A 25,502-nucleotide genomic window follows, 5' to 3' on the forward strand; every position below is an offset into this window, starting at 1 on the left:
ATATCTCTCTAAAAGTGACACACACACACACACACACACACACACACACACACACACACACACTAAGCTCCTTGCATCTTTAATTGAAATTTATATTGAAGGTCATTCAATTCAACAGTGACAATACACATCACACTTCCAGTACTTCTCATACCTATATGTTTAGTCTTCCATTTCATGTTATTCACTGAAATTTATGACTTCTTATATACTCTTTGTGCAACTGTACAGTTCATAGCAGACAGTACATTGTATCAATATTTCCTACTGCAGTTGTATATTGAGGGAGGACAAAAATGACTGTCTATATACCTCTGTATTCCCAATAATCGTTTCTTCTGTTCTCATGATCGTCTTCTTTGTTCCAAAGATTCACATGAAAGTTCCCTCAGCATTTCTGTTACAACTTTGAATGGCGATACCAATATGTTACAATCCTAGCTGTGTGTCCCTGAATTTCTATGCATTGTGCTTTATTGATAAGGACTTCAGACACTGGAACAACACTCTAGAATTGTTCACACTAGCTTATTGTTTGTGATTTCTATTACAAATGCATTTCATTTTCCCCACTGCACTTCCAACAAATTTTAAATTTTCCATTTCCCTTCTGAAAAGGTCTGCTGGGTGGCAGAGTTGTGAAATATTCATGAAGTAACTTTAGTTTCCATATATTATTATTTTTCTTGTGTTTGAAATAACTTTCAACTAATATACTAATATACACAACCATTAACATTTAGTAAAAAAAGTTTCAGAAGGGTTTGAAATTCTGTAAAGTTTGTTGGAAGTCGCTAAGTGTTCTCATTCTCAGATACTGGATGAATGAAATCTGAGCATTTGCACATTGTCAGATATGTTATCTTGAGACAAAACACACAGTTTCTAATTGTACTACTTATTGTGTTACACTTTTAATATAAGATCATACCTGTTAATGAGCAGATTATGTCAGCTTTTTGAATTTAGTCATTAGTTATGCAAAATATTGAAAATCAAATTTTTGTGTACCCTGGAAGCTATTAGATAGGAGAACTGCAAATGGGTGTGAGTACCATGCCCTGTGTTTGAGGATGATCGTTCAGTAATATAAATTCATCAAGACAGTCACAAATTTGAAAATCCAGGATTGAATGTAACAACATTATGAGAAGGAAAGTTGCTACACACCATATAGCGGAGACGCTACTCAGCATCTCTGCTATATGGTGAGTAGCAACTTTCCTTCTCATCATATTGTTACTATCACAAATTTGCAAAGATACACCATATGATTACTCTTTGGCAGTCAATTATGTCTTACAGTGTATATTGCCTCTCAGGAGTCTGGGGAAACCGAATCTACCTGTACACCTGCATCTATTGTGTGCAAGGTGTCATGTATGAATAAAGCCACCAAACACGTGTTTTGTCTCTTGTCATCATATTTTTCCATACGCACCTAAACAATAATTCTAAATATCACAACAGTTATGCAAACAATTTGCTTAAAGGCAAGACTGCCCTTAATGCGGCTGGTTGAACACTGCACTTGTTTATTACGCATAATTCTATCAGATATTCAAATCGACTTGCCTAGTCAGTTACAGGGGACCAACAGTTTAACAAAGTTCTGAACCATGGTGCAGTTACATTTTTCAAATTGGCAAATCACTGTCAGTGGTGAAAAAAACAATAAGAACAGAGAAATTCCTTGAATTGTTTGAAGACTGAAACAAACTGTGGATGTTTAAGCTGACCCATACTGTTTTATCAGCGTAAGCCATACACGTTGTTTTCTGTGCGTGAGCCACACACATTTTATGCATAGTGCAATAAATATTATATTTAAAAAATTAGACAATACTTTTTCAGTTCCTTTCTTATTGAAATATAGGCTATGTCAGAGGAAAACACACTGGTAAATGTTATTAATTTTATTTCAGATTAAAAATCTCAATTTTAATTGAAAATAAGAAAGTTTTGGAGGCTTATGAATGCCAGAGCATGTACTCAATTGGAGAAAGCAACCAAGAGTTGATGGAGTTTTTTCTTCGTGGTAATGTGTTAATCTTTACTCTTTGTTTTACTCTTTTTGCATGCATTATAAGAATATTTCAGATAGTTCATAACAAAATTGCACAAATAATAAATTATCCTGCTACACTGAAGTTATCTGCCTAGTAATAAACAAAGCCCTCATTTTGAAGGTTGATTTGAATACACATTATTGTCATACTGGAGGTGTGTTCCTGCTTTCCTCTGCTTTTGAACTGACTTAATCAGCCAATTACAGGATTGTGTACAGTTTAATGTGAACTCTAAACCACAGTGCAACACACATTTCATGCATTAGTTACTGAAAGAGGCTATACAGGACAGAAAAGGAAAGTCCTTTGACCAACTGGAAGCTGAACCTCAGACCTTTCGATAGCACTTTATTTTGCTTCATTTAAATTATTTTTGTACAAACTTGTTTACGTTGTAGTATTACGAAGCTGAACCCTGATCAAGCTGTTGAAGGTTGTTATTTTACTCAGTGAAAACTGTGCGTGTTTCCTTTGCTTGTTTTAAATTACATCTAAGAGACACTAAAGAGCCAGAGGAACTGGTACACCTGCCTAATATCCTGTAGGGTCCCCACAAACGTGCAGAAGTGCTGCAGCACGACGTGGCGTGGACTCGACTGGTATCTGAAGAAGTGCTGGAGGGAACGGACACCATGAATCCTGAAGGGCTTTCCATAAATCTGTAATAGTACAAGGGGGCAGAGATCTTTCCTGAACAGCACATTGCGAGGCGTCCCAGATATGCTGAGTAATGTTCATGTCTGAGGGATTTGGTGGCCAACAGAAGTGTTTAAACACTGTTGTGTGGGGTGTTGCATTGTCCTGCTAGATTTGCCCATCTCCGTCAGAATGCACAATGGACATGAATGGATGCAGTGATCAGACAGGATGCTTACGTATGTGTCACCTGTCAGAGTTGTATTTAGATGTAACAGGGGTCCCATGCTCCTCCAACTGCACATGCCCCACACCATTACAGAGCCTCCAACAGCTTGACCAATCCACTGCTGACATGCAGGGTCCATGGATTCATGAGGTTGCCTCCATACCCATACATGCCCATCCGCTCAATACAGTTTGAAACGATACTTGTCCGACCAGGCAGCATGTTTCCAGTCATCATCAGTCCAATGTCAGTGTTGATGGGACCAGGCGAGGCATAAAGCTTTGTGTCGTGGAGTCATCAAGGGTATACGAGTGGGCTTTTGACTCCGAAAGTCCATATCGATGATGTTCAGTTGAATGGTTCACGTGCTTGTGGATGGCGCAGCATTGAAATCTGAAGCAATTTGTGGAAGGGTTGCGCTTCTGTCATGTTGAACTACTCTCTTCACTCTTCATTGGACCCGTTCTTGCAGGAACTTTTTCCGTCTCTAGCGATGTCGGAGATTTGATGTTTTACTGGATTCCTGGTATTCACGGTATACTCGTGAAATGATAGTATATGAAAATCCCCACTTCGTGGCTCCTTCGGAGATGGATTGTTCCATCACTTGTGCGCCATCTATAATTCCACATTCAAACTCACTTAAGTCTTGATCACCTGCCTTTGTAGCAGCAGTAACTGATTTAACAACTGTGCCAGACACTTGTTGTCTTATATAGGCATTGCCAACCACAGTGCAGTATTCTGCCTGATTACATGTCTCTGTGTTTGAATACGCATGCCGATTCCAGTTCCTTTGGTGCTTCAGTATATTACAGTGTAACTGCATTGCTGCTAGATGGAGTAATGTAAGCATTTAATCAGAATCTGCAGCCGTTAGACTTGGAACTTCGGTCCTCGGCTACTCTGTCAGGTTAATGTACAAGAGTAGGACTATATACCATGAACACCCTGTTACAAAAGCCTCATCTTTAGAGATTGCTTTCTATGATATCTGTAAAGGAACCTATATTGGCATCTTTGGAAGTGTTTTGAGTTGCCCCTTTATCCTCCTCCTCCTCCCTTTCTTTCTTTTTCTGTCTCATTATATCTCAAGGGTTGCAGCTAGGGCAAATTGTCAATTCTTGCCCATTCGAGGTGCACCAATGATAAGTTGTGAATCTGCTAGATATATTTCAGACCTGGTGTATCTAGTACTATGAAAACATACGTGTTTTGTGGTAGAAATGGGTGTACAAAAGGCAATAGTGGCAGGAAAAATGATATTAAAGACATTGACAGACAGTAAGAAAAATTATTCTCTCTAATAGCTAAGTTGCAGAATTGATTTAAAGTGCTTCCAGCTCTTCTCCCAACCACCAACACCTATTTTGCCCATTTCTATGTCATTCCCATTTCCTTTGCGTCACTCCTGCCGCAATATACCCTTGCTCCTTCTTTCTGCACCAGTTTAGAAAAGTATCCCTTTCCCTGGCTAAAACCCAGTCCCACATCCTGTTTCTCAACTGCTGCATAAACCTTGGAGTCCCCCCCAAACAGCCTAGCTGTGAAGATTCCTTACCTGGATCCACCCTTCTTTTCACAATGACCTATATCTTTTCAGATTCCGCCAATCCCTGGCCCTCACAAAAGTGGTACTGCAAAAATACATCTCCATGGCACAGGCATCCCAGTACTACATCTCCTCCCTCCACAAGATTATTCTACTCTGCAATCCCTACTCTACACATCACATCTCCGAAATTGAATCCCTTGCTCTCCAGCACCTGGAGAAGCATTCCAGACACCACCTCCATAAATTACCCTACCTGCTGACACCCTACTGCCACCTCAGGGCACCACTATCCAATCCCTATCATACCCAAAGTGTTCTTGTCTACCCCTCATAGCAGCTAAACCCTGCCTAGCTGACCTTTTCAATTTGCCACATCCCCCAAAACTCCCTACTAACCCTCCACCAAAACCAGAGTCAAAACATTCCTGTAACACTGTCGTTATCTTTTCCTCCAAAACTCTCAGCTCCGCAGAAGTTTCAGCCCTATCTGAAGGCCTCACCTTTAGCCCTACACCCAAATTTAACTAGCTGGATTTTAAAGACCTCCTCTCCTTCTCCCAATCCATGCAATGGAAGCACCGCCAATCCATCCTTCCAACCAAAACCACCCTTATTCCAACACTGAACCCGCCTTTGTACCACCATCCACTTGTGTTCCTCCCCTCCACACACACACACACACACACACACACACACACACACACACACACACACACCTAGCCACCCATTGGTCACCTTCCAGGAATTCCTTATCTCCAACTTAACCTCACCATCCTTCCCCATGTCCCTTCCTCACCCCCTTTCAGTAGAAGAAATGACAGCCATACACAACCCCAAAACAAATCCAGACCTAATCATTGTACCTGCAGACAAAGGTTCCACCACTAAAACTTCGCCGCTGTAGTCCCATCCCAGAAGTCCAATTCAAACTTCAATCCCTGCATAAAGCCTTAAGCCCTTCCCAAAACATCTCCCTTACATCCATTTCCCTCCTCACCCCTAAGACACCCTGCACACCCACCTTATTCATGCTCCCCAAAATCCACAAACCCAACAATCCTGGACACCCCTCTGTGGCGGTTAGTGTGCCCCCACTGAAAGAAATTCGGCACTTGTTGACCACTACCTCCAACCAATTGGCCATAATCTAGCTTCCCACATCAAAGATACCAACCAACTCTCCATCATCCGCACCCCTTTATCTCCTGGATCCCTACTCATCACTGACTGTTGATGCCACTTCCGTACACACCAACATCCCTGAGGGCCATGGCCTTACTGCTATTGAACACTACCTTTCCCAATGTCCTTCAGACTCCAAAGCTACTACCTCATTCCTCATACACTTTACTAACTTTATCCTAACCCACAACTACTTCTCATTTGCAGAGAGGTATATAAACAAAACTGCGGCACAGCCATGAACACCTGCATGGCACCTTCCTATGCCAACCTTTTAATGTGTCATCTAGAGGGAGACCTTCCTAGCCTCCCAAAACACCAAACCCCTAGTCTGGTTCAGGTTCCTTGATGATATCCATGATCTGGACTCAAGACCCTATATCTTCGTTCCTTCACAATTTCAACGCTTTCTCTCCCACTGGCTTCTTGTGGTCCTCCTCAAACCAGCATGCCACCTTCCTAAATGTTGACCACCTCCTCTCTGATGGCTCCATCTGCACCTCTGTCCACATTAAACCTGCCAGCCACCAACAGTACCTGCATTTTGACAGGCGTCATTCCTTTCACACCAAAAAATCCCTGCGATATAGACTGGCTACCCAGGGACGGCGTGTCTGCAGTGACAAAAACTCACTTGCTCCATATACTGAAGGTCTCACTAAGGCCTTGACAGACAGGCACTATCACCTAGACATAGTCCGCAACTAGATCTCCTATGCTGTTTCCCTCACAACCCCAATCCTCTCACCATTCCCAAAAACCAGCCACAAAAATGTGTCCCTACGTCACCCAGTACCACTCCGGACTTCAACAACTCAACCACATCCTTTGCCAGGGCTTTGATTACCTGTCTTTGTGCCCTGAAAGGAGGCACATCCAATCCGAGATACTTCCCATCCTCCTGAAGTAATGTTCCGTCACCCACCCAACCTCCACAACCTCTTAGTCCATCCCTATGCCACTCCCAATCCCAACTTCTTGCCACAAGGATTATCCCCCTGTTGAAGACCCAGGTGCAAAACCTGCCCAATCCACCCACCTAGCATTTCGTACTTTAGTCCTGTCACAGGTTTACCCTACCTCATCAGGGGCCGAGTCACATTGAAAGGAGCCATGCCATTTACAAGCTCTGCTGCAATTATTGCACAGCTTTTTATATTGGTAAGAATACCAACCAGCTGTCCACCAAGATGAATGGCCACTGCCAAAGTAAACCACCCTGAGGCACAACATGCAACTGAACATAACACACTTCATTTCAATGGCTGCTTCACTACCCAAGCCATTTGACTACTTTTCTCCATCACCAGCTTTTCTGAACTGCGCAGATGGGAGTTATCCATACAACACTTTCTCTGCTCCCGTAATTAGCCTGCCCTCAACATACAGTAACATACTGTCCCCATACCCTCCACCGAACAGTTTCCACCCCCGATGCCCTATCATCTCCTCCCCATTCTCTTCTCCCACCCTGCTTATTTGCAACCCTCTGCCAACACATTTGCCCATATTTCCCCACTCCTCTCCTTTTTTGCTCCTCTTTTCCCACCTCTCTACCCCACAATGCTTCATCTGTTGGAGACTAGTCCCTCCGCACCCCACCAGACAGTGTTCGTCTCTCTTCCCACACATACACTACTATTCCTTGCCCTTCCCCACCCCCTCCAGATTTCTGCTTGCATCCCACGTGATGTTGCATTTTGGCCTGAGGTGCTGGAGTTGGCAGTCTCGTGTGTGTGTGTGTGTGTGTGTGTGTGTGTGTGTGTGTGTGTGTGTGTGTGTGTGTGTGTCTTGACTGATGAAGGAAGTGGGTGAAAGCTACATGTGAGTGTCTTTTAATCATGCCTATTCTGCAACTTGACGTGTCTTTTGTACAGTAAGTAGCAGTCTATTTTTCCCTACATTCTTGATATTCGTACCTGGAGTTTCCATTGCTTGATTGCAAAGATTAATAGAGATGTGGAGGACACGTTGTAGTTGGAATCAGTGTGATGGAAAGTCTATTAACAAAACATTCTTGGTAGAGCTGCTGTTGGGAAACCTCTTGTACACCAGGTGATTCAGAAGAGCGGTTCAAGGAACCTGCATTACTGGCCACTGTGGTAATGTAGTCCAGCAACTGTCCTGTTCCATTATTCTTTATCACAGGATGCGAGCATATGAGTCTTCATTGAATTTTTGAACATGGGTGCAGGCTAATGTAATAGTTTGGAAGAACATGTACAGTAGAACCTCAATTAACTGTCTCTCTTGCTACTAGCGGGTAGTTCGAATGCAAAAAACCTCGGATAATCAGAGGAGAACTAAACAGGTCATTTACAGAACTCAAAGCTGTGTAAAAAATTAAAATTAAGTAAATAAAATTCTAATAACGAGAAAAGAAAACAGAAAATTTTAGGCACTCAGAATGTATTTTAAAAAGTGTAAAAGTTTCTTGTTTAAATTTCCTAAACCTTGACTTCGCGGCTGCATCAGGCTGCTTCTTTCCCCATTATATGTCCATAGCTGTAATGGTTGGCGGCTGTTCCAAATATTTAAGGGAACACCTCTGCTGCAGAGTGGCTGATCTTTTCCTCTTCTTCTTTTTCATGATCTTATTCCTGTTGATCGACATAGTACGGTTGCAATACAAGATCGATGATCTGATCATAACAGTGTTCTTAGTTGGTAACAGCAGCGACGTCATTTTCCTTTCACTGTTCCTCTAAATCAGCATGCTGGATATCATTCTGAAGAGTTCATAAATCATTGACTAAATCTTCAGTGTCTGACTCATTAGTTTTTGGACATTCGTTCTCTTGGTTTAGGCTAGGACAAACCTTCTTTCATGATTTTTGTAGATTGGTTTTCTTAAGTTGTGCAAAATACTAACGCGAATTCTTTACAGACGAATGGAAAAACTGATAGAAGCCGACATCGGGGAAGATTGGTTTGGATTCTGTAGAAATGTTGGAACACGTGAGGCAATACTGACCCTACGACTTATCTTAGAAGAAAGATTAAGGAAAGGCAAACCTACGTTTCTAGCATTTGTAGACTGAGAGAAAGCTTTTGACAATGTTGATTGGAATACTCTCTTTCAAATTCTGAAGGTGGCAGGGGTAAAATACAGGGAGTGAAAGGCTATTTACAATTTGTACAGAAAGCAGATGGCAGTTATAAGAGTTGAGGGACATGAAAGGGAAGCAGTGGTTGGGAAGGGAGTAAGACAGGGTTGTAGCGTCTCCCCGATGTTATTCAATCTGTATATTGAGCAAGCAGTAAAGGAAACAAAATAAAAACTTGGTGTAGGTATTAAAATCCATAGAGAAGAAATAAAAACTTTGAGGTTCGCCAATGACATTGTAATTCTGTCAGAGACAGCAAAGGACTTGGAAGAGCAGTTGAACGGAATGGACAGTGTCTTCAAAGGATGATATAAGATGAACATCAACAAAAGCAAAACGAGGATAATGGAATGTAGTTGAATTAAATGAGGTGATGCTGCGGGAATTAGATTAGGAAATGAGACGCGTAAAGTAGTAAAGGAGTTTTGCTATTGGGGGAGCAAAATAACTGATGATGGTCGAAGTAGAGAGGATATAAAATGTAGACTGGCAATGGCAAGGAAAGCATTTCTAAAGAAGAGAAATTTGTTAACATCGAGTACAGATTTAAATGTCAGGAAGTCGTTTCTGAAAGTATTTGTATGGAGTGTAGCCATGTATGGAAGTGAAACGTGGACGATAAATAGTTTGGACAAGAAGAGAATAGAAGCGTTCGAAATGTGGTGCTACAGAAGAATGCTGAAGATTTGATGGGTAGATAACATAACTAATGATGAGGTATTGAATAGAATTGGGGAGAAGAGGAGCTTGTGGCACAACTTGACTAGAAGAAGGGATCAGTTGGTAGGACATGTTCTGAGACATCAAGGGATCACAAATTTAGTATTGGAGGGCAGCATGGAGGGTAAAAATCGTAGACTGAGAGCAAGAGATGAATACACTAAGCAGATTCAGAAGGATGTAGGCTGCAGTAGGTACTGGGAGATGAAGAAGCTTGCACAGGATAGAGTAGTATGGAGAGTTGCATCAAACCAGTCTCATGACTGAAGACAACAACAACAACAACAACAACAACATTTCTTAAGTTCTTCCAAAGTGTGAGGAACTGTGAATTACTTCTTTCATGTTTAGGATTTTCAGTGAATCAAAAAGATCACAACCCTCTTCTGTTTTCTCTGTTGAACTGCTGACATTTCTCCTCCTGTAATGCCCTTATATCCACTCAGTAACACCCTGGACTACTGGCTGAATTATTGTAGCCATGTAGAAAGGGGGGTGGGGAGTAAAAAAAATAGTTTTTATGTCAGTTTGAAGTTTAGACTTGAGAGGGTTGGAGCATTGTCTGGCATTACATTTGCATGGTGTGGTAGGTTTTTGATTTCAAGTATTTCTTAACAGCTAGAACAAATGCATCAAAAAACCATTCTTAAAATAAATTAATATTCATCGCAGACATTTTCAAACTTTGTAATAGACAGGAAGTGCTAATGTGTTTGGTTTTGAAGGCTCTTTGTCTTGTTGGATTTGCTGATTACAAACAACAGCAATTTATGGTAATGACTTGGGTTGCTGTCTATGAGGCAAGGTTATTTTGTTTTGAGATAGCTTCTTATAGTTCTGCCCCATTTCATTGATGTTGTATAACTGACCAGCCCCTAGTGTAATTTTTTGAGACTATGTTCCCGAATTTTACAAAAACTGCCTACCTGCATTACCATCAGCAGAAAGTTTTTCACCTGAAATAGCAACTTGCCTAATGCAATAACTATTTTTCCAACAGTGATGATGCCAACCTTCACTTGCTTTGAATACATCTTCCCCCCCCCCTCCTCCCCACCCCCACCGACCTGGAAGGAAGGTTTTTGGTACAGCTGAAAAGGTTTCTCTTGTATGATAACACCTGAAAGTGGGGTTCCCTTATGTCTTTCCTGAAGAAAATAAAGTTCACACAGTGTCATCCAATAACTCAGTTTTTTTTTTCTTTTTTCAGTGCTTTTCTAGTTGCCTTTTTTCAAGGCTTTTCTAGTTTTTAAAACTTTTTCACTATCTACAGTTAATGAAAAAGCTTAAAGATCTTAGCAACTGACACAGCTTTATCAAGTCTTTGGAGAACACTTAGTTTCTGTTCAGTTGTGTACTCAACAAGTTTCCTTTACTGTTTTATAGCCATTTTTAGACTTTCAGAATCCCTTAAACTTCTTAATCACAACTTCATAAACTTTATAAAACTACGCAGCAACTTAAAAGTTAAAAGGAATGTAGTACTATACTCAAAAACTGCACAGATAAACAGAAGGTTAATGGGTACAGTAAAGTAAACAGTCTAGCAGTACAGTAGTCTGTTAACTAAGCATGCATGAGAAGTATGTCTCAGATGGACATCTTGCCATGACAGCAGTAAAACCGATTGATAACAACAGCACACTGTTTGGCGCGGAGTGCAGACAAATGGTCGGATACATGATCAGATAATCTGAGAAGTTGCTTAATCAAATGTTGGATAATGGAGGTTCTACTGTAATGGTTTTCAGTGGTCCTTAGTCTTTCTTGACATAAAAGTTAAGTTAAAATTGTAACAAAATCAATTTAGATGTCCATTATCACCCAGTGATGTGGGCTGTGTTCCCAGCTGGGAATTGAAACTTCATGATAAGCCAGGATTGAAATAAATATTACCTGCTTCCACTATTGTAATATCTCAGAAACAACATTTAAATTAAAATCACAAAATTAATAACTTAACAGGCACTAAAAAGAAATGTGGAGGCATTGTATTCAATGAAAAACTGGAAGTAAATGAACACCAACTGGCAGTCTTGTATATGCATTGAATAAAATGTTGCAGTTAAAGTAATAAACAGCTGAGGCGAAAACAATTATTTTTTACATTTTAATAAATTTAGAGGTAAGGTTCCCCATGTAAAGAAAAATCATGCAATTTTTTTAAAGTAGTAAGTTCATGGTAGCATTAACCCATTAAACCATTCCATCTAAAATATTTTGTCTAATCAACATTGATGTTGATTCAGGTCTTATTTGTATAAGCAACCTTTCTAAATAGATAAATTATTTTTGCAATCCCCATCCATTTTTTATTTATGTTTACATTATGAGAATTTCTTACCGTACTAGCAGTATTAACTTCTGTAAGTAAAGATAATCATCTTGGCAACTTTAAATAAATATACTTACACTCTTTATTTTACAGAATTACACCGAGCTGAGCTCATGGATCAGATATTTTACCTAACATTGACACCTATGGAGGAGAAGTGCTTTTTCCAGTTTCTGGAGAAGTCCTTAGTTCATGGAGGTGGTGGAACCAAGTTAATATACTACTTGCAGCACTGCAGGTATGTCAGTCTTCTTTTTGCATATACTGCAGATGACACATTTGATCAATAAGACAAGAAATGTCATCAGTGAGTCCTGTGGTGTAGCTGCTGTATTGTGTGTGGATCTTACAGAGCTTGTTATCAACAATGTAGAAAAAGACAGATTGCTACTTAATGTAAAGAAGACACGTCAAGTTGCAGACAAGCACAGTTAAAACACTTACATAAAGCTTTCGGCCACACCCTTCATCAGTAAAAGAGAAGACACACTATTCACAAACACTGTTCACGCACACATGACTGCCAACTCCAGCATCTCAAGCCAGAATGCAGCTATCACATGGGATGCAAGCAGCAGTCTGAAGGGGGCGGGGAAGGGGAAGGCATAGTAGTGTATGGATGGGAAGAGAGACGTACACTGTCTGGTTGAGTATGCAGGTACTAGACTGCCAACAGGTGCAGCATCAGGAGGTTGTGAGGTGGGGAAAAAGGAGCAAAAAAGGAGAGGAACAGGGAGAGATGGGCGGATGTGTTGGCAGAGGGCTGCAAATAAACAGAGTGGGAGAGGAGAATGGGAAGGCGATGGTAGGACGTTGAGGGTGGAAACTGTTGGATGGAGGGTGTTGGGTCAGTATGTTACTATTGGTTGTGGCCAGGATAATTACGGGAGCGGAGAGTGTATTGTAAGGATAAGTTCTGTCTGCACATTTCAGAAAAACTGTTAGTGGAGAGAAGGTACAAATGGCTCGGGTAGTGAAGCAGCCATTGAAATCAAGCGTGTTATGTTCAGCTCTGTGTTGTGCCACAGGGTGGTCTGCTTTGCTCTTGGCCACTGTTTGTTGGTGGCTGTTCATCCTGGTGGACAGCTGTTCGTTGATAGTCATACCAATATAAAAGACTGTGCAATGATTGCAGCAGAGCTGGCAAATGACACCTGATGACACATGATTACAGCAGGTGTCATTTACCATCTCTGCTGCAATCATTGCTTTGTTCCCCACATCCCTGCCCCGAGACCTCCTGATGTTGCGCCTGTTGGCAGTCTAGTAGTTCCTGCACACTCGATCAGACAGTGTTTCTCTCTCTCTCTCTCTCTCTCTCTCTCTCTCTCTCTCTCTTTCTCTTTTCCCCACCCCACCCCTTACACTACTATCCCTTCTCCTTCCCCACTCCCTCCAGATTGCTGCTCGTATCCCATGCGATAGTTGCATTCCAGCCCAAGATGCTGGAGTTGGCGGTCATGTGTGCATGAGATTTGATTGCTTTTGTGTATGAATTGTGTGTGATGAAGGCTGTGACTGAAAGCTTTATGTAAGTAGCTTTTAATTGTGGCAGTCTGCAACTTGACGTGCCTTCTTTATGGTAAGTAGCAATCTGTCTTTTCCTACATTGTTGATATTCCTGACTGGAATTTCCTGAGCTTGTTTATGTAGCATGCTTCTTGTTGGCGTGTCACGAAGTGTACCAAAAGACATTAGACAGGCATGTGCTGGGAACTACATCAGTTCCTCCAGAAATAGAGAGACAATGTTCCAGGGAACAAGTTTCAACAAGTGTTTATTCTGGCCATCCTAGTGGCTGTATTGATGGTATGTGAGCTTGCTCCTTTGTTGATTGTCAGCTTCTTTCTGTAACAGTGGGTGACTTATGTGGTACTGAAATGGTTGTACAGTCACTGGTGTGGGGGCCCTTAGTGTGTGCCAGTGTGTTGTCGATGCTTAGTCGCTGCTGGAACTCAGTTGCAGCTTCTGACTGGGTAGACAGAAAAAGTAGTTGAGCAAGCTGCAACATTTTGGCTAAGAATCTACACAGAGGTGTGTAATGGGTGATAGGTGTCTGTAAATGTGAACAGAACTCATAAGCCTTTAAAGTATGAATTAGAGCAGGAGATTTGAATTTGGATTACCTGTGTTCGAAGTGTCTCAGTAGTTAGTTGTTGCTTGCCCATGTGGTTGTCGGATGTAATCCAGCGTCATATCAAGTTATAAAATGATGTACATAACACAGCATTAGTTAGCGTGTTACCTATTGATATTTCTTACTCATAAACTCGTTCAACTTGTCTATAAGATTTCATATACAATGTTATGAATATAATAGAGGGAAACATTCCACGTGGGAAAAATATATCTAAAAACAAAGATGATGGGACTTAACAAAAACAAAAGCGCTGGCAGGTCGATAGACACACAAACAAACACAAACATACACACAAAATTCAAGCTTTCGCAACAAACGGTTGCTTCATCAGGAAAGAGGGAAGGAGAGGGAAAGACGAAAGGGTGTGGGTTTTAAGGGTGAGGGTAAGGAGTCATTCCAATCCCGGGAGCGGGAGCGGTAAGTCTTTCCGCTCCCGGGATTGGAATGACTCCTTACCCTCTCCGTTAAAACCCACATCCTTTCGTCTTTCCCTCTCCTTCCCTCTTTCCTGATGAAGCAACCATTTGTTGCGAAAGCTTGAATTTTGTGTGTATGTTTGTGTTTGTTTGTGTGTCTATCGACCTGCCAGCGCTTTTGTTTGGTAAGTCCCATCATCTTTGTTTTTACATATACAATGTTACATACAGATAAGCACTTCCAGTAAACAGTGAAGTATACTGACAGGTGATATTTTCACAGTGTACTTTCCTCCTGCTGTTCTCTTTCCTCTCCCTTGGAGAACACGTCTTGTGTATTTTTGGCAATGTATTCTGGAGTTACTGTGGCCTGACATTGGAACTATCCTTCATGTTTTTTTCTTCATTCTTCATCTTGTTCTGCATTGCCCAGCTTGCCCGTCATCTCGACTGGTCCATTCTCTCTGACATTTACTCGAGCGAAGCGACCATTTACCATGCAGATTCCTATGCTATCTATGTGCAAACCGAATTGGCAGCTTTCCGAGGCTGACTGGAAAGTTTAATCTTCCCTGGTGACCTTTGACAAACATCATTTCCTCAGTTGTTATGAACATTAATCCTTACTGCCGCAGAATGTTCCATACCTCATACTGCTTCTTTAACATGCCAAGTCCCGATCCCCTGGTGCACAGAGGTGTGTGCATGACGTTTCGCAAGAGGAGTCATGCTCTCCACGTTTTTAACCATCGTCCTACGCTGGTGAAATGTACTCGTTATGAACAGTTGCATGCACAATGTCGTCACATTCTTCAGGATAGCAAAAAAGCTAGCTAGATTTCATGTACTAGTTCTTTTAACAGTTTCACTCCAACTTCCATTGTGTGGGGCAACATCTGTTGTTTCTCTGGGACCAAGATCTATTCTGCAATTTCTAACCTGCCTGTAGCAGATGATGTCTATGCTCAACACCTTGGGTCGCTATTTAGCAGAGGTTTTGAACTCCACCCACTATCACACCACCTTCCTCCCTCAGAAATGAGTGGGATATACTTCTCAGAATCATGAATGCTACAGTGCTGCAGTGCTGCCTTTACTATGAGGGAGCTTGGCTATGCTCTCACCTCATCCTGATCCCCCCATCCCCCACCCCCACCCCCTGCAGCAAGTACTTTTTTCTTCATAAATACAGTCGCATTTGGGCAGATGACGCATTTCCCATATGCTGTTCTGAAGCCACTGTCATACCCATATCTAAGCCCAGTAATGACAAACACCTTCCTTCTAGCTACGCTTCATTTCCCTCACCATCTGTCTTTGTAAGGTGATGGAACGTATGATTCATGGCTTGCTGGTAAGGTGGCTCGATCTCGGAATTTATTAACCACTGCAGAATGTGGTTTTCATGCATGCCATTCTGCAGTTAATCATCTCATCACTTTGTCAACCTATGTCATGAATGCTTTTCTGCAGAAATACGAGACTGTGGCAGTGTTTTTTTGATTTGGAGAAAGAATATGACATCTGCTGGAGGACTAGTGTCACCTGTACACTCTACACGTGGGGCTTCTGAGGCCATCTGCCCCATTTCCTTCAGGAATTTTTCAGACACAGAGTTTTCAAGGTAGATGTGGGTTCAGCTTTGTCAGACACCCTTATCCAGGAAAATGCGATGCCTCAAGGTTCTGTTCCGAACATCGTCCTCTTTGCTATAGCCATTAACCCTATTATGAGCTGTCTCCTGCAAGCATGTCCTGCTCCCTTTCCATCAATGCCATTGTGATCTGTTACAAGTTCTCCATGGAGTTGTCTCCTTGAGTTGCATCTTCAGTGATGTCTCGATCATCTTTACTCGTGGAGCATCGACAATGGCCTTCGCTTTTCCAAACTGCCAGTGTTAAAGTGGCATGATGTCCTCCTCATTGTACGCATACCATCTGTCTTCCATTCCCGGCCACCCATCCTCTTTTCTCTATCACTCTTTTGACAGCCAGTATGGAGTGCACACTTCTCTGTTACTTCCTGTAATTCACTTTTGGCTACTGCTCTGGCAGCGTAACGTCACGCTAACTGCCACATTTCCGAAGGGTGTGAACACTGAAGGGTTGGCTTTGTGCTGCAGCTGGCGTTAATCTCTGATCTCATTTGCTTCCCGAGGACACTACTCTGGCTGTGATCTGTCGCTGGAAGTTTCTCAACCTTCGCACACAACTTAGCAGTAGCACCTTCGTGTACACTGATGGGTCTAGGACCGATCACGTTGTGCCTTCATTGTTGGTTCCAACCATTTTCAGTATCGGGTCCCGGAACACTGCTCGATTTTTACAGCAGAGCTCTTCAAGCTTGTCAAGCCACACAGAACTTCCAGCAACACAGGCTTTTAAATTGTCATATATTCCGATTCTCTCAGTGCTGTTCAGAGCCTCTGTGTGCTGTATACGGTCTATCCCTTAGAGCAACGGGGCCAAGAAAACTTCCACTTGCTCGCTGTTGAGGGAGCCACCGTGATTTTCGTGTGGGTTCCTGGTCACATTGGTCTTCAGAGAAATGAGGCTGCTAACACTGCTTCCAAGGCTGCAGCAGTCCTACCTCGGTCTGCTGGCTCTTTAATTCCTTTGGATGATATCTTTGTTGCTGTTGCAGGTGGTGTCACTTTGGCATCTTCACAGGTCCGCTGTTCACAGGTACAAGCTCCAGGGAATTAAATCTTTCCCAGTGGCTTGGTCGATCTCCTCTCGGTTCTCTTGTTGCAAGGAGATCATTTTAGCTATGTTGCATATTGAGCACTATATTTTTAGCCATTGCTGTTTCTTAAGTCGTGATCCTCTACCACTTTGTGCTCATTGTCATCAACCTATGCTGGATCCTCATTTCCTGACCCAATTCCGTTTTTTTAACTGCTTATATGTTAGTGTATTTTGCCATCTGAGTTATAAGCCATTTTAGCAAACAGCGCTTGAGGTGTTGATCACATATTAACTTTTATCCGTCATAGCAGTACAGCGAAGGACATTTAATCTTCGGTTTGGGATCTCTGCTGTCTCTACGTATTCTGTTTATCTTTCTCCAAGGGGAAGTCCTTGTTTTTAGCTCTCTTTCCTTCTGTCAGTTGGCTTAGTGTATAGTGATGTTTAATTCCTTTCACTTATTGGTGTTCTGAGATTAAGACATGGGCACTGCAACCTCAGTTTTAGGAAGGAAAAAGAAAACAAACAAAAAACGCTTTTCAAAGATATTTACCCTAGTGCTGACATACAGGTGTTACCACTTTAGTTATTAGATGCCGGCTGACTGAATTGTGGGCTCCCACAGGTATTTGCAGACATGCACAGGAACCACAAGTGAAATCTCAAATTACATCTTACTTTATAATGATTCAACAATCAAATTTAGTAGAGATTCTGCTGATTTATTAATAAATTTAAGAATAATAATTATGATGGAAATTTGTTGGTACCATACAAGAGGCGCAACAATAGTGAGTTCATTCGGGGGCATGTGCCTCAGTTAATTTACACACGGGGTTGCACAGTATAGACAATTCGTGTACACAAAAAATCTGTAACATATAATGTTAGATTATTAGATGATATTTCTTCTAGCCCTGAAGTTATTTACCACCTCTTCTTCTTTAAAGACAATGTTACAGATCGGGCTTGCTGTGCGTAAATTTCTTGCTTCTCTGAATTATTACAACTGCTGTTGACACAGATAGATCAGTTAAAAAAGAAGTAATAAACGACATTGGTTTATTATTATAAGAATTAACATGTTTCACATTATTAGTGAACTAAACAGAAATTCACTTCTTCTCTCTATTGTGGACAGGAGAAGACAGACAGTACAAGATCAAAGAAACATCTGATGGGAGTTCTTATAAAACATAAAAAAAATTAATTTTCTTAATTTTGTGTTCTATCTATCTTCACAATCTTGATTGCTATGGGTGTACTGCATTTCCATCTTTGCCATTTACTACTTAGACGAATTAATGGATAAAAATAAATAGAGAAAAATAAAACATATACCCTTATAGGTAAACCAGCTTAAGTCCTAACACAAGGTGTTATTTTATTAGATGAAGTAACAGTTTTATTTAACTGTGTGTTAGAAGTAATAAAATTAAACACACTACATTAGTGATACAACATACCCCAGTTTCATGTAAAATGTAAAGGTTCATAATTCTCCTAATTTACTTAATCTTAATTACTATCTCTTTCAGGTAATCAAATATATTCTCTAGTTCAAGAGGCATAGGGCAACAAATTTAGGACATCAGTTCATGGAATTAAGCAAGCTTGAAGGCTGAAATAGCAAAAGTTACTTTTGGGAGGTGTAACTTACTATTACAAATAATTTTGTGTATAGGTTTTCGGGGAAGATGAGTAGTTTACTAGAAAGGGTATCTAAAGGGCTTTTGACTGAGGTAGAGAATTTTTCAATCAATTAGCTAGTTGCTCACTGGAAATCTCAACTCCATATATTCTGTAGGTATTGTATATTATAAATACCCTTAAATAATTGTTTTCAGATAACAATAATGGAAATTTCTGGATTGTTGTTGTTGTTGTTGTTGTTGTCTTCAGTCCTGAGACTGGTTTGATGCAGCTTTCCATGCTACTCTATCCTGTGCAAGCTTCTTCATCTTCCAGTACCTACTGCAGCCTACATCCTGAATCTGCTGAGTGTATTCATCTCTTGGTCTTCCTCTACAATTTTTACCCTACATGCTGCCCTCCAATGGTAAATTTGTGATCCCTTGATGCCTCAGAACATGTCCTACCAACAGGTCCCTTCTTCTTGTCAAGTTGTGCCACAAACTCCTCTTCTCCCCAATTCTATTCAATACCTCCTCATTAGTTATGTGATCTACCCATCTAATCTTCAGCATTCTTCTGTAGCACCACATTTCGAAAGCTTCTATTCTCTTCTTGTCCAAACTATTTGTCGTCCATGTTTCACTTCCATACATGGCTACACTCCATACAAATACTTTCAGAAATGATTTCCTGACATTTAAATCTATACTCGATGTTAACAAATTTCTCTTCTTCAGAAACGCTTTCCTTGCCATTGCCAGTCTACATTTTATATCCTCTCTACTTCGACCATCATCAGTTATTTTACTCCCCAAATAGCAAAACTCCTTTACTACATTAAGTGTCTCATTTCCAAAAGTAATTCCCTCAGCATCACCCTACTTAATTCGACTACATTCCATTATCCTTGTTTTGCGTTTGTTGATGTTCATCTTATATCATCCTTTGAAGACACTGTCCATTCCGTTCAACTGCTCTTCCAAGTCCTTTGCTGTCTCTGACAGAATTACAATGTCATTGGCGAACCTCAAAGTTTTTATTTCTTCTCTATGGATTTTAATACCTACACCAAGTTTTTCTTTTGTTTCCTTTACTGCTTGCTCAATATACAGATTGAATAACATCGGGGAGACGCTACAACCCTGTCTCACTCCCTTCCCAACCACTGCTTCCCTTTCATACCCCTCGACTCTTATAACTGCCATCTGCTTTCTGTACAAATTGTAAATAGTCTTTCACTCCCTGTATTTTACCCCTGCCACCTTTAGAATCTGAAAGAGAGTATTCCAGTCAACATTGTCAAAAGCTTTCTCTCAGTCTACAAATGCTAGAAATGTAGGTTTGCCTTTCCTTAATCTATTTTCTAAGATAAGTCGTAGGGTCAGTATTGCCTCACGTGTTCAACATTTCTGCGGAATCTAAATTGATCTTCGCTGAGGTCGGCTTCTACCAGTTTTTCCATTCGTCTGTAAAGTATTCGCGTTAGTATTTTGCAGCTGTGACTTATTAAACTGATAGTTCGGTAATTTTCACATCTGTCAATGCCTGCTTTCTTTGGGATTGGAATTATTATATTCTTCTTGAAGTCTGAGGGTATTTCGCCTGTCTCATACATCTTGCTCACCAGATCGTAGAGTTTCGTCAGGACTGGCTCTCCCAAGGCCGTCAGTAGTTCTAATGGAATGTTGTCTACTCCCGGGGCCTTGTTTCGACTCAGGTCTTTCAGTGCTCTGTCAAACTCTTCACGCAGTATTGTATCTCCCATTTCATCTTCATCTACATCCTCTTCCATTTCCATAATATTGTCCTCAAGTACATCACCCTTGTATAGACCCTCTATATACTCCTTCCACCTTTCTGCTTTCCCTTCTTTGCTTAGAACTGGGTTTCCATCTGAGGTCTTGATATTCATACAAGTGGCTCTCTTTTCTCGAAAGGTCTCTTTAATTTTCCTATAGGCAGTATCTGTCTTACCCCTAGTGAGATAAACCTCTACATCCTTACATTTGTCCTCTAGCCATGCCTGCTTAGCCATTTTGCACTTCCTGTCGATCTCATTTTTGAGACGTTTGTATTCCCTTTTGCCTGCTTCATTTACTGCGTTTTTATATTTTCTCCTTTCATCAATTAAATTCAATATTTCTTCTGTTGCCCAAGGAGTTCTACTAGCCCGCGTCTTTTTACTTACTTGATCCTCTGCTGCCTTCACTACTTCATCCCTCAGAGCTACCCATTCTTCTTCTACTGTATTTCTTTCCCCCATTCCAGTCAATTGTTCCCTTATGCTCTCCCTGAAACTCTGTACAACCTCTGGTTTAGTCAGTTTATCCAGGTCCCATCTCCTTAAATTCCCACCTTTTTGCAATTTCTTCAGTTTTAATCTACAGTTCATAACCAATAGATTGTGGTCAGAGTCTACGTCTGCCCCTGTAAATGTCTTACAATTTAAAACCTGGTTCCTAAATCTCTGTCTACGCTTATATAATCTATCTGATACCTTCTAGTATCTCCAGGATTCTTCCATGTATACAACTTTCTTTTATGATTCTTGAAGCAAGTGTTAGCTATGATTAAGTTATGCTCTGTGCAAAATTCTACCAGATGGCTTCCTGTTTTATTTCTCTCCCCGAATCCATATTCACCCACTAAGTTTCCTTCTCTCCCTTTTCCTACTCTCGAATTCCAGTCACCCACGACTATTAAATTTTCGTCTCCCTTCACTACCTGAATAATTTCTTTTATCTCATCATAAATTTCATCAATTTCTTCGTCATCTGCAGAGCTAGTTGGCATATAAACTTGGACTACTGTAGTAGGGATGGGCTTTGTGTCTATCTTGGCCACAATAATGCGTTCACTATGCTGTTGGTAGTAGCTTACCCCCACTTCTATTTTTTTATTCATTATTAAACCTACTCCTGCATTACCCCTATTCGATTTTGTATTTATAACCCTGTATTCACCTGACCAAAAGTCTTGTTCCTCCTGCCACCGAACTTCAGTAATTCCCACTATATCTAACTTCAACCTATCCATTTCCCTTTTTAAAATTTGTAACCTACCTGCCCGATTAAGGGATCTCACATTTCACGCTCTGATCTGTAGAACGCCAGTTTTCTTTCTCCTGATAACGATGTCCTCTTGAGTAGTCCCTGCCCGGAGATCCGAATGGGGGACTATTTTACCTCCGGAATATTTTACTCAAGAGGACACCATCATCATTTAACCATACAGTAAAGCTGCATGCCCTCGGGGAAAATTTCGGCTTTAGTTTCCCCTTGCTTTCAGCCGTTCGCAGTATCAGCACAGCAAGGCCGTTTTGGTTAGTGTTGCAAGGCCAGATCAATCATCCATGCAGACTGTTGCCCCTGCAACTACTGAAAAGGCTACTGCCCCTCTTCAGGAACAACACGTTTGTTTGGCCTCTCAACAGATACCCCTCCGTTGTGGTTGCAACTATGGTACGGCCATCTGTATCGCTGAGGCACGCAAGCCTCCCCACCAACGGCAAGGTCCATGGTTCATGGATATAATATAAGGCAAAAGCAACAACTTTCCTATAGCAGATCATTGTGTGGAACACAGAAACATGTAACAGAAAACAGCATTCACATAGTTTCTGAGCACAAGCTCTTTTTCTAGCAGAGGTACACACATGAACCCACAGACACCTAAAGGCACACTCCCGTGGCCACAATAATTATGCCTCTGTAGTATAAAATCATGAAAGTACTTGTGAACTGTATGGTTTTGTTAGTATTGAGTCAAATATGAGATTAGTCATTTCCCACAGTTGTGACATACGTATTATGTACGTAACAGAAAAAAAATATGTCATTAACCTTCTGTCGGGTGTGGTGTTTTTTGCAACGAGATTGGGCATATTGTATCAGATCTGTCATATTGCTTATTCACGTGATTGTTTATTAAATTTCATTACCAAAACACACAATAAATTAAAAAATATCTTTAAAGAAAGACAAAGAAGACATAAGAGCGCAACAGTAATAAAAATAATATTCATTCAAATTTCTTTTCATCAGTGTTGGATTGTGATAACAAATGATAACACCGCTTTTTTTTTTAACTTGCATCTTTATTACATTCCACTAATTAAACTCATTATAAATGACAAATATCTTTACAGAAAGGCGAAGATGACAATGTAGCACAATAACAATGGTAACATTACTTATTCAGTTATATCATCGTCACTTTTGGACTACGGTAACATATGAGGAATTTTACCACAGTCAGAACAAAAAGGATCAGTGTGCAGCAAACAGTTTGGCATTTGACACATTTTGCAATAATATTTTGTCAGTCTTTTCTTTACAGTGCACTAATTACACTTTTTTCTCTTGCTTGCAGTTGATTTTTCTTCTTTTCTGCTTTCGTCTTCTGCTTCATTTTCACACCTTGGCCTATAACGTTGTAGCATCAGTTGATGATCCCTGTGGTGTCCAAACTTCTTTGAACCAAGTGAGGGAGCACTAATGCATGAGATAGTTGTTTCAGGAACCCTTTTCTTGTGATGCAATTCCCATTGTTGCCCCAATAAATTACTTGTGCATTGATTCCACTCATATTGATCACTGTGAAAATAACCGTGGGCCAATGTCACATGTTTCTTGCAACGTTGTAGGAACAGGTCATTCGTAACTCTTCTATCAAGCCAATACTAGTAAACCAGTTGTCTGTGGTCACATTTCGACCTGGCTGATAAATAGGTTCACACAGTTGCAGAACATTGGACGGTTTATTGCTTATGTGATATAAACCTTCTCATTGCAACCCAGCATAAATTTCCAAATTATACAGGTAAAATACTTAGGAATCCACAAGAGCATATATCTTAATCCCATATTTGTTTGGTTTGCTAGGTATATATTGGCGAAAACTGCACCTTCCACAGAATCCTTTCAGTTTATCATGTACTGTAACATTTTCTTCAAGAGTATAGGATTTTTGGCAGTTCTGTACAAATATAGAAAATATTTCCCAAATTGCTGTTATCTTGTACAATCGTCTCCTTTCGTCGCAAGTCGCACGATTGTCAAATCTAAGATACCGCATAATGAATCAGGCACTGCATAACGAATTAGAATGTTTTATGTTCATTACAATGTGAAATTTCTCAGTGCCATTCCCATCAGTTTTCCACAGATCCTCTAACCTTTGTCTGTTACTTTTTTTTACTGCAGCTGAAAATAAGAGACTGATGTAGGCTTTCAATTCAATAATGTCTATTTGTTTTATGTCTCTCTCATTCTGGAATGAAGCTTTGTTGCTCTCAGTGTACTAATTTGTACACTGACAAAATTTCGTCATCCGTGAGGCAGTTCCAGCATTCCAAAGGCGTTCTTGCTGCTTTTGCCACACCTATTGACCCAGGTAACTTCTGAATAATATTGGGGGCCCTGAATCGTACTCTCTGTGGTGGTGGAACTTTATTCCATTTTGTCTCTCTGTCCCTTCCAATATGGTAATGGCCATTTTCCTCAAGTACTTCCTTGTCATATTCACTGTCATCTTCCTCTGTTTCTGAATCTTCTGGCAGGACTTTAACTATGTCATCACCATCTGTGTCCACTTCATCTTCAGAATCCTCTTGAAATTCATTATTATCCTCTTCGAATAGCATCTTTTGGATTTTTGCAACATGATTTGGGTCGAGGAGGTTATATGTCTTACTGTAGCCTGCCATCATGAAGTATATCCCACCTAAAATCATACATTTCTATAAAAAAATGCAATCAGACACGAAGTATCGATTTGATACTTGATATTCAGAAAACTGTAAAAGATAACTAAATGCTCCAAAAAGAATATAAGAGCATTTTACATTCTAAATCAGCTTTCTACTAGTTACTAAGTTACGTTGATAATCAAAGAAATTACCTGTTGAAATGTAGTGGGAATGGACGCGGTGCATCAAACTGAGCAATCAGCAAATATCTTAACAACAGAGCAGTTGCGTTGGTACTGAAGCACACAATGGAAAGTGTTCGGAGAAGGGAAGCTACTAGCGAGAAGGCATCAGTGCTGTCAGCACTGGCGCCTTCTCACTAGGAGCAATTGGCAATTGATGATAATTAATTTACAGCAAATATCGACATGTATCAGTTTGAACAGCTGCACCCGACGGAAGGTTAAGAAATAGGATTTTAGCAAGTGGAGCCACCTCCACCTTGGTATAATTAAAGATCAAATTTCGGAATTGATAGTAACAAGACAGTCTGCAGTAAATGATGTGGCATAACTGCCATCGTTATTCTTTTGGCTGGACCATTTCCTTACCCTCTTTACTGTCATGAATTGGCTACCAATGGTCACCACCTGTGCCTTAAATGATTCATTGCTTGATGTGAAATAAATTTTCATTCTATTTGGTGTATTTCTATGACTAAAGTATGTAAAAACTACTACTCAAGACCTAAATGTGTCAATAATAGAATTATCAATGTAGAAAAGTAATGAAACATGTGGTCATGCACTTGCAGTAGACCTGCTGTTATTGCTGTTTTTGTATTTGTTACACCTCTTCAGAACTGACAATGTGGATGACCCTTGTAATAGTTGAAACAGCTGTCAACGAGATAATTTTCCACTTTACATTTGTATCAAATTTTGCATGCTCAGGTACCTTCACAAAGTATTTTAACAGAAGAGTGCTTCACTCATGAGGTTCAGTTTTAACAAACCAAACAGAACTAAAAAAATGTACAACTTGGTTCTCAAACCTCCAGAATGAAAGAGTCCTTCTCTGAAAGTTAAAGAAGAAAAGAAAA

General features: G+C 40.6%; 1 protein-coding gene across 1 annotated transcript in view; it reads left to right on the forward strand.

Annotated features, from left to right (window-relative positions):
- The window catches only part of LOC126176842 (protein ELYS), a 320,594-nt gene that overhangs the window by 126,749 nt on the left and 168,343 nt on the right, over positions 1–25,502 (forward strand). The window contains exons 16-17 of the mRNA XM_049924028.1: positions 1,926–2,038; positions 11,927–12,071. Of these exons, the coding sequence (XP_049779985.1) occupies positions 1,926–2,038; positions 11,927–12,071 (258 nt within the window). The remainder of the gene's footprint in view (positions 1–1,925; positions 2,039–11,926; positions 12,072–25,502) is intronic.

This window comes from Schistocerca cancellata, chromosome 3, assembly GCF_023864275.1.
Source record: "Schistocerca cancellata isolate TAMUIC-IGC-003103 chromosome 3, iqSchCanc2.1, whole genome shotgun sequence".
In the NCBI taxonomy this organism is placed as follows: domain Eukaryota; kingdom Metazoa; phylum Arthropoda; class Insecta; order Orthoptera; family Acrididae; genus Schistocerca; species Schistocerca cancellata.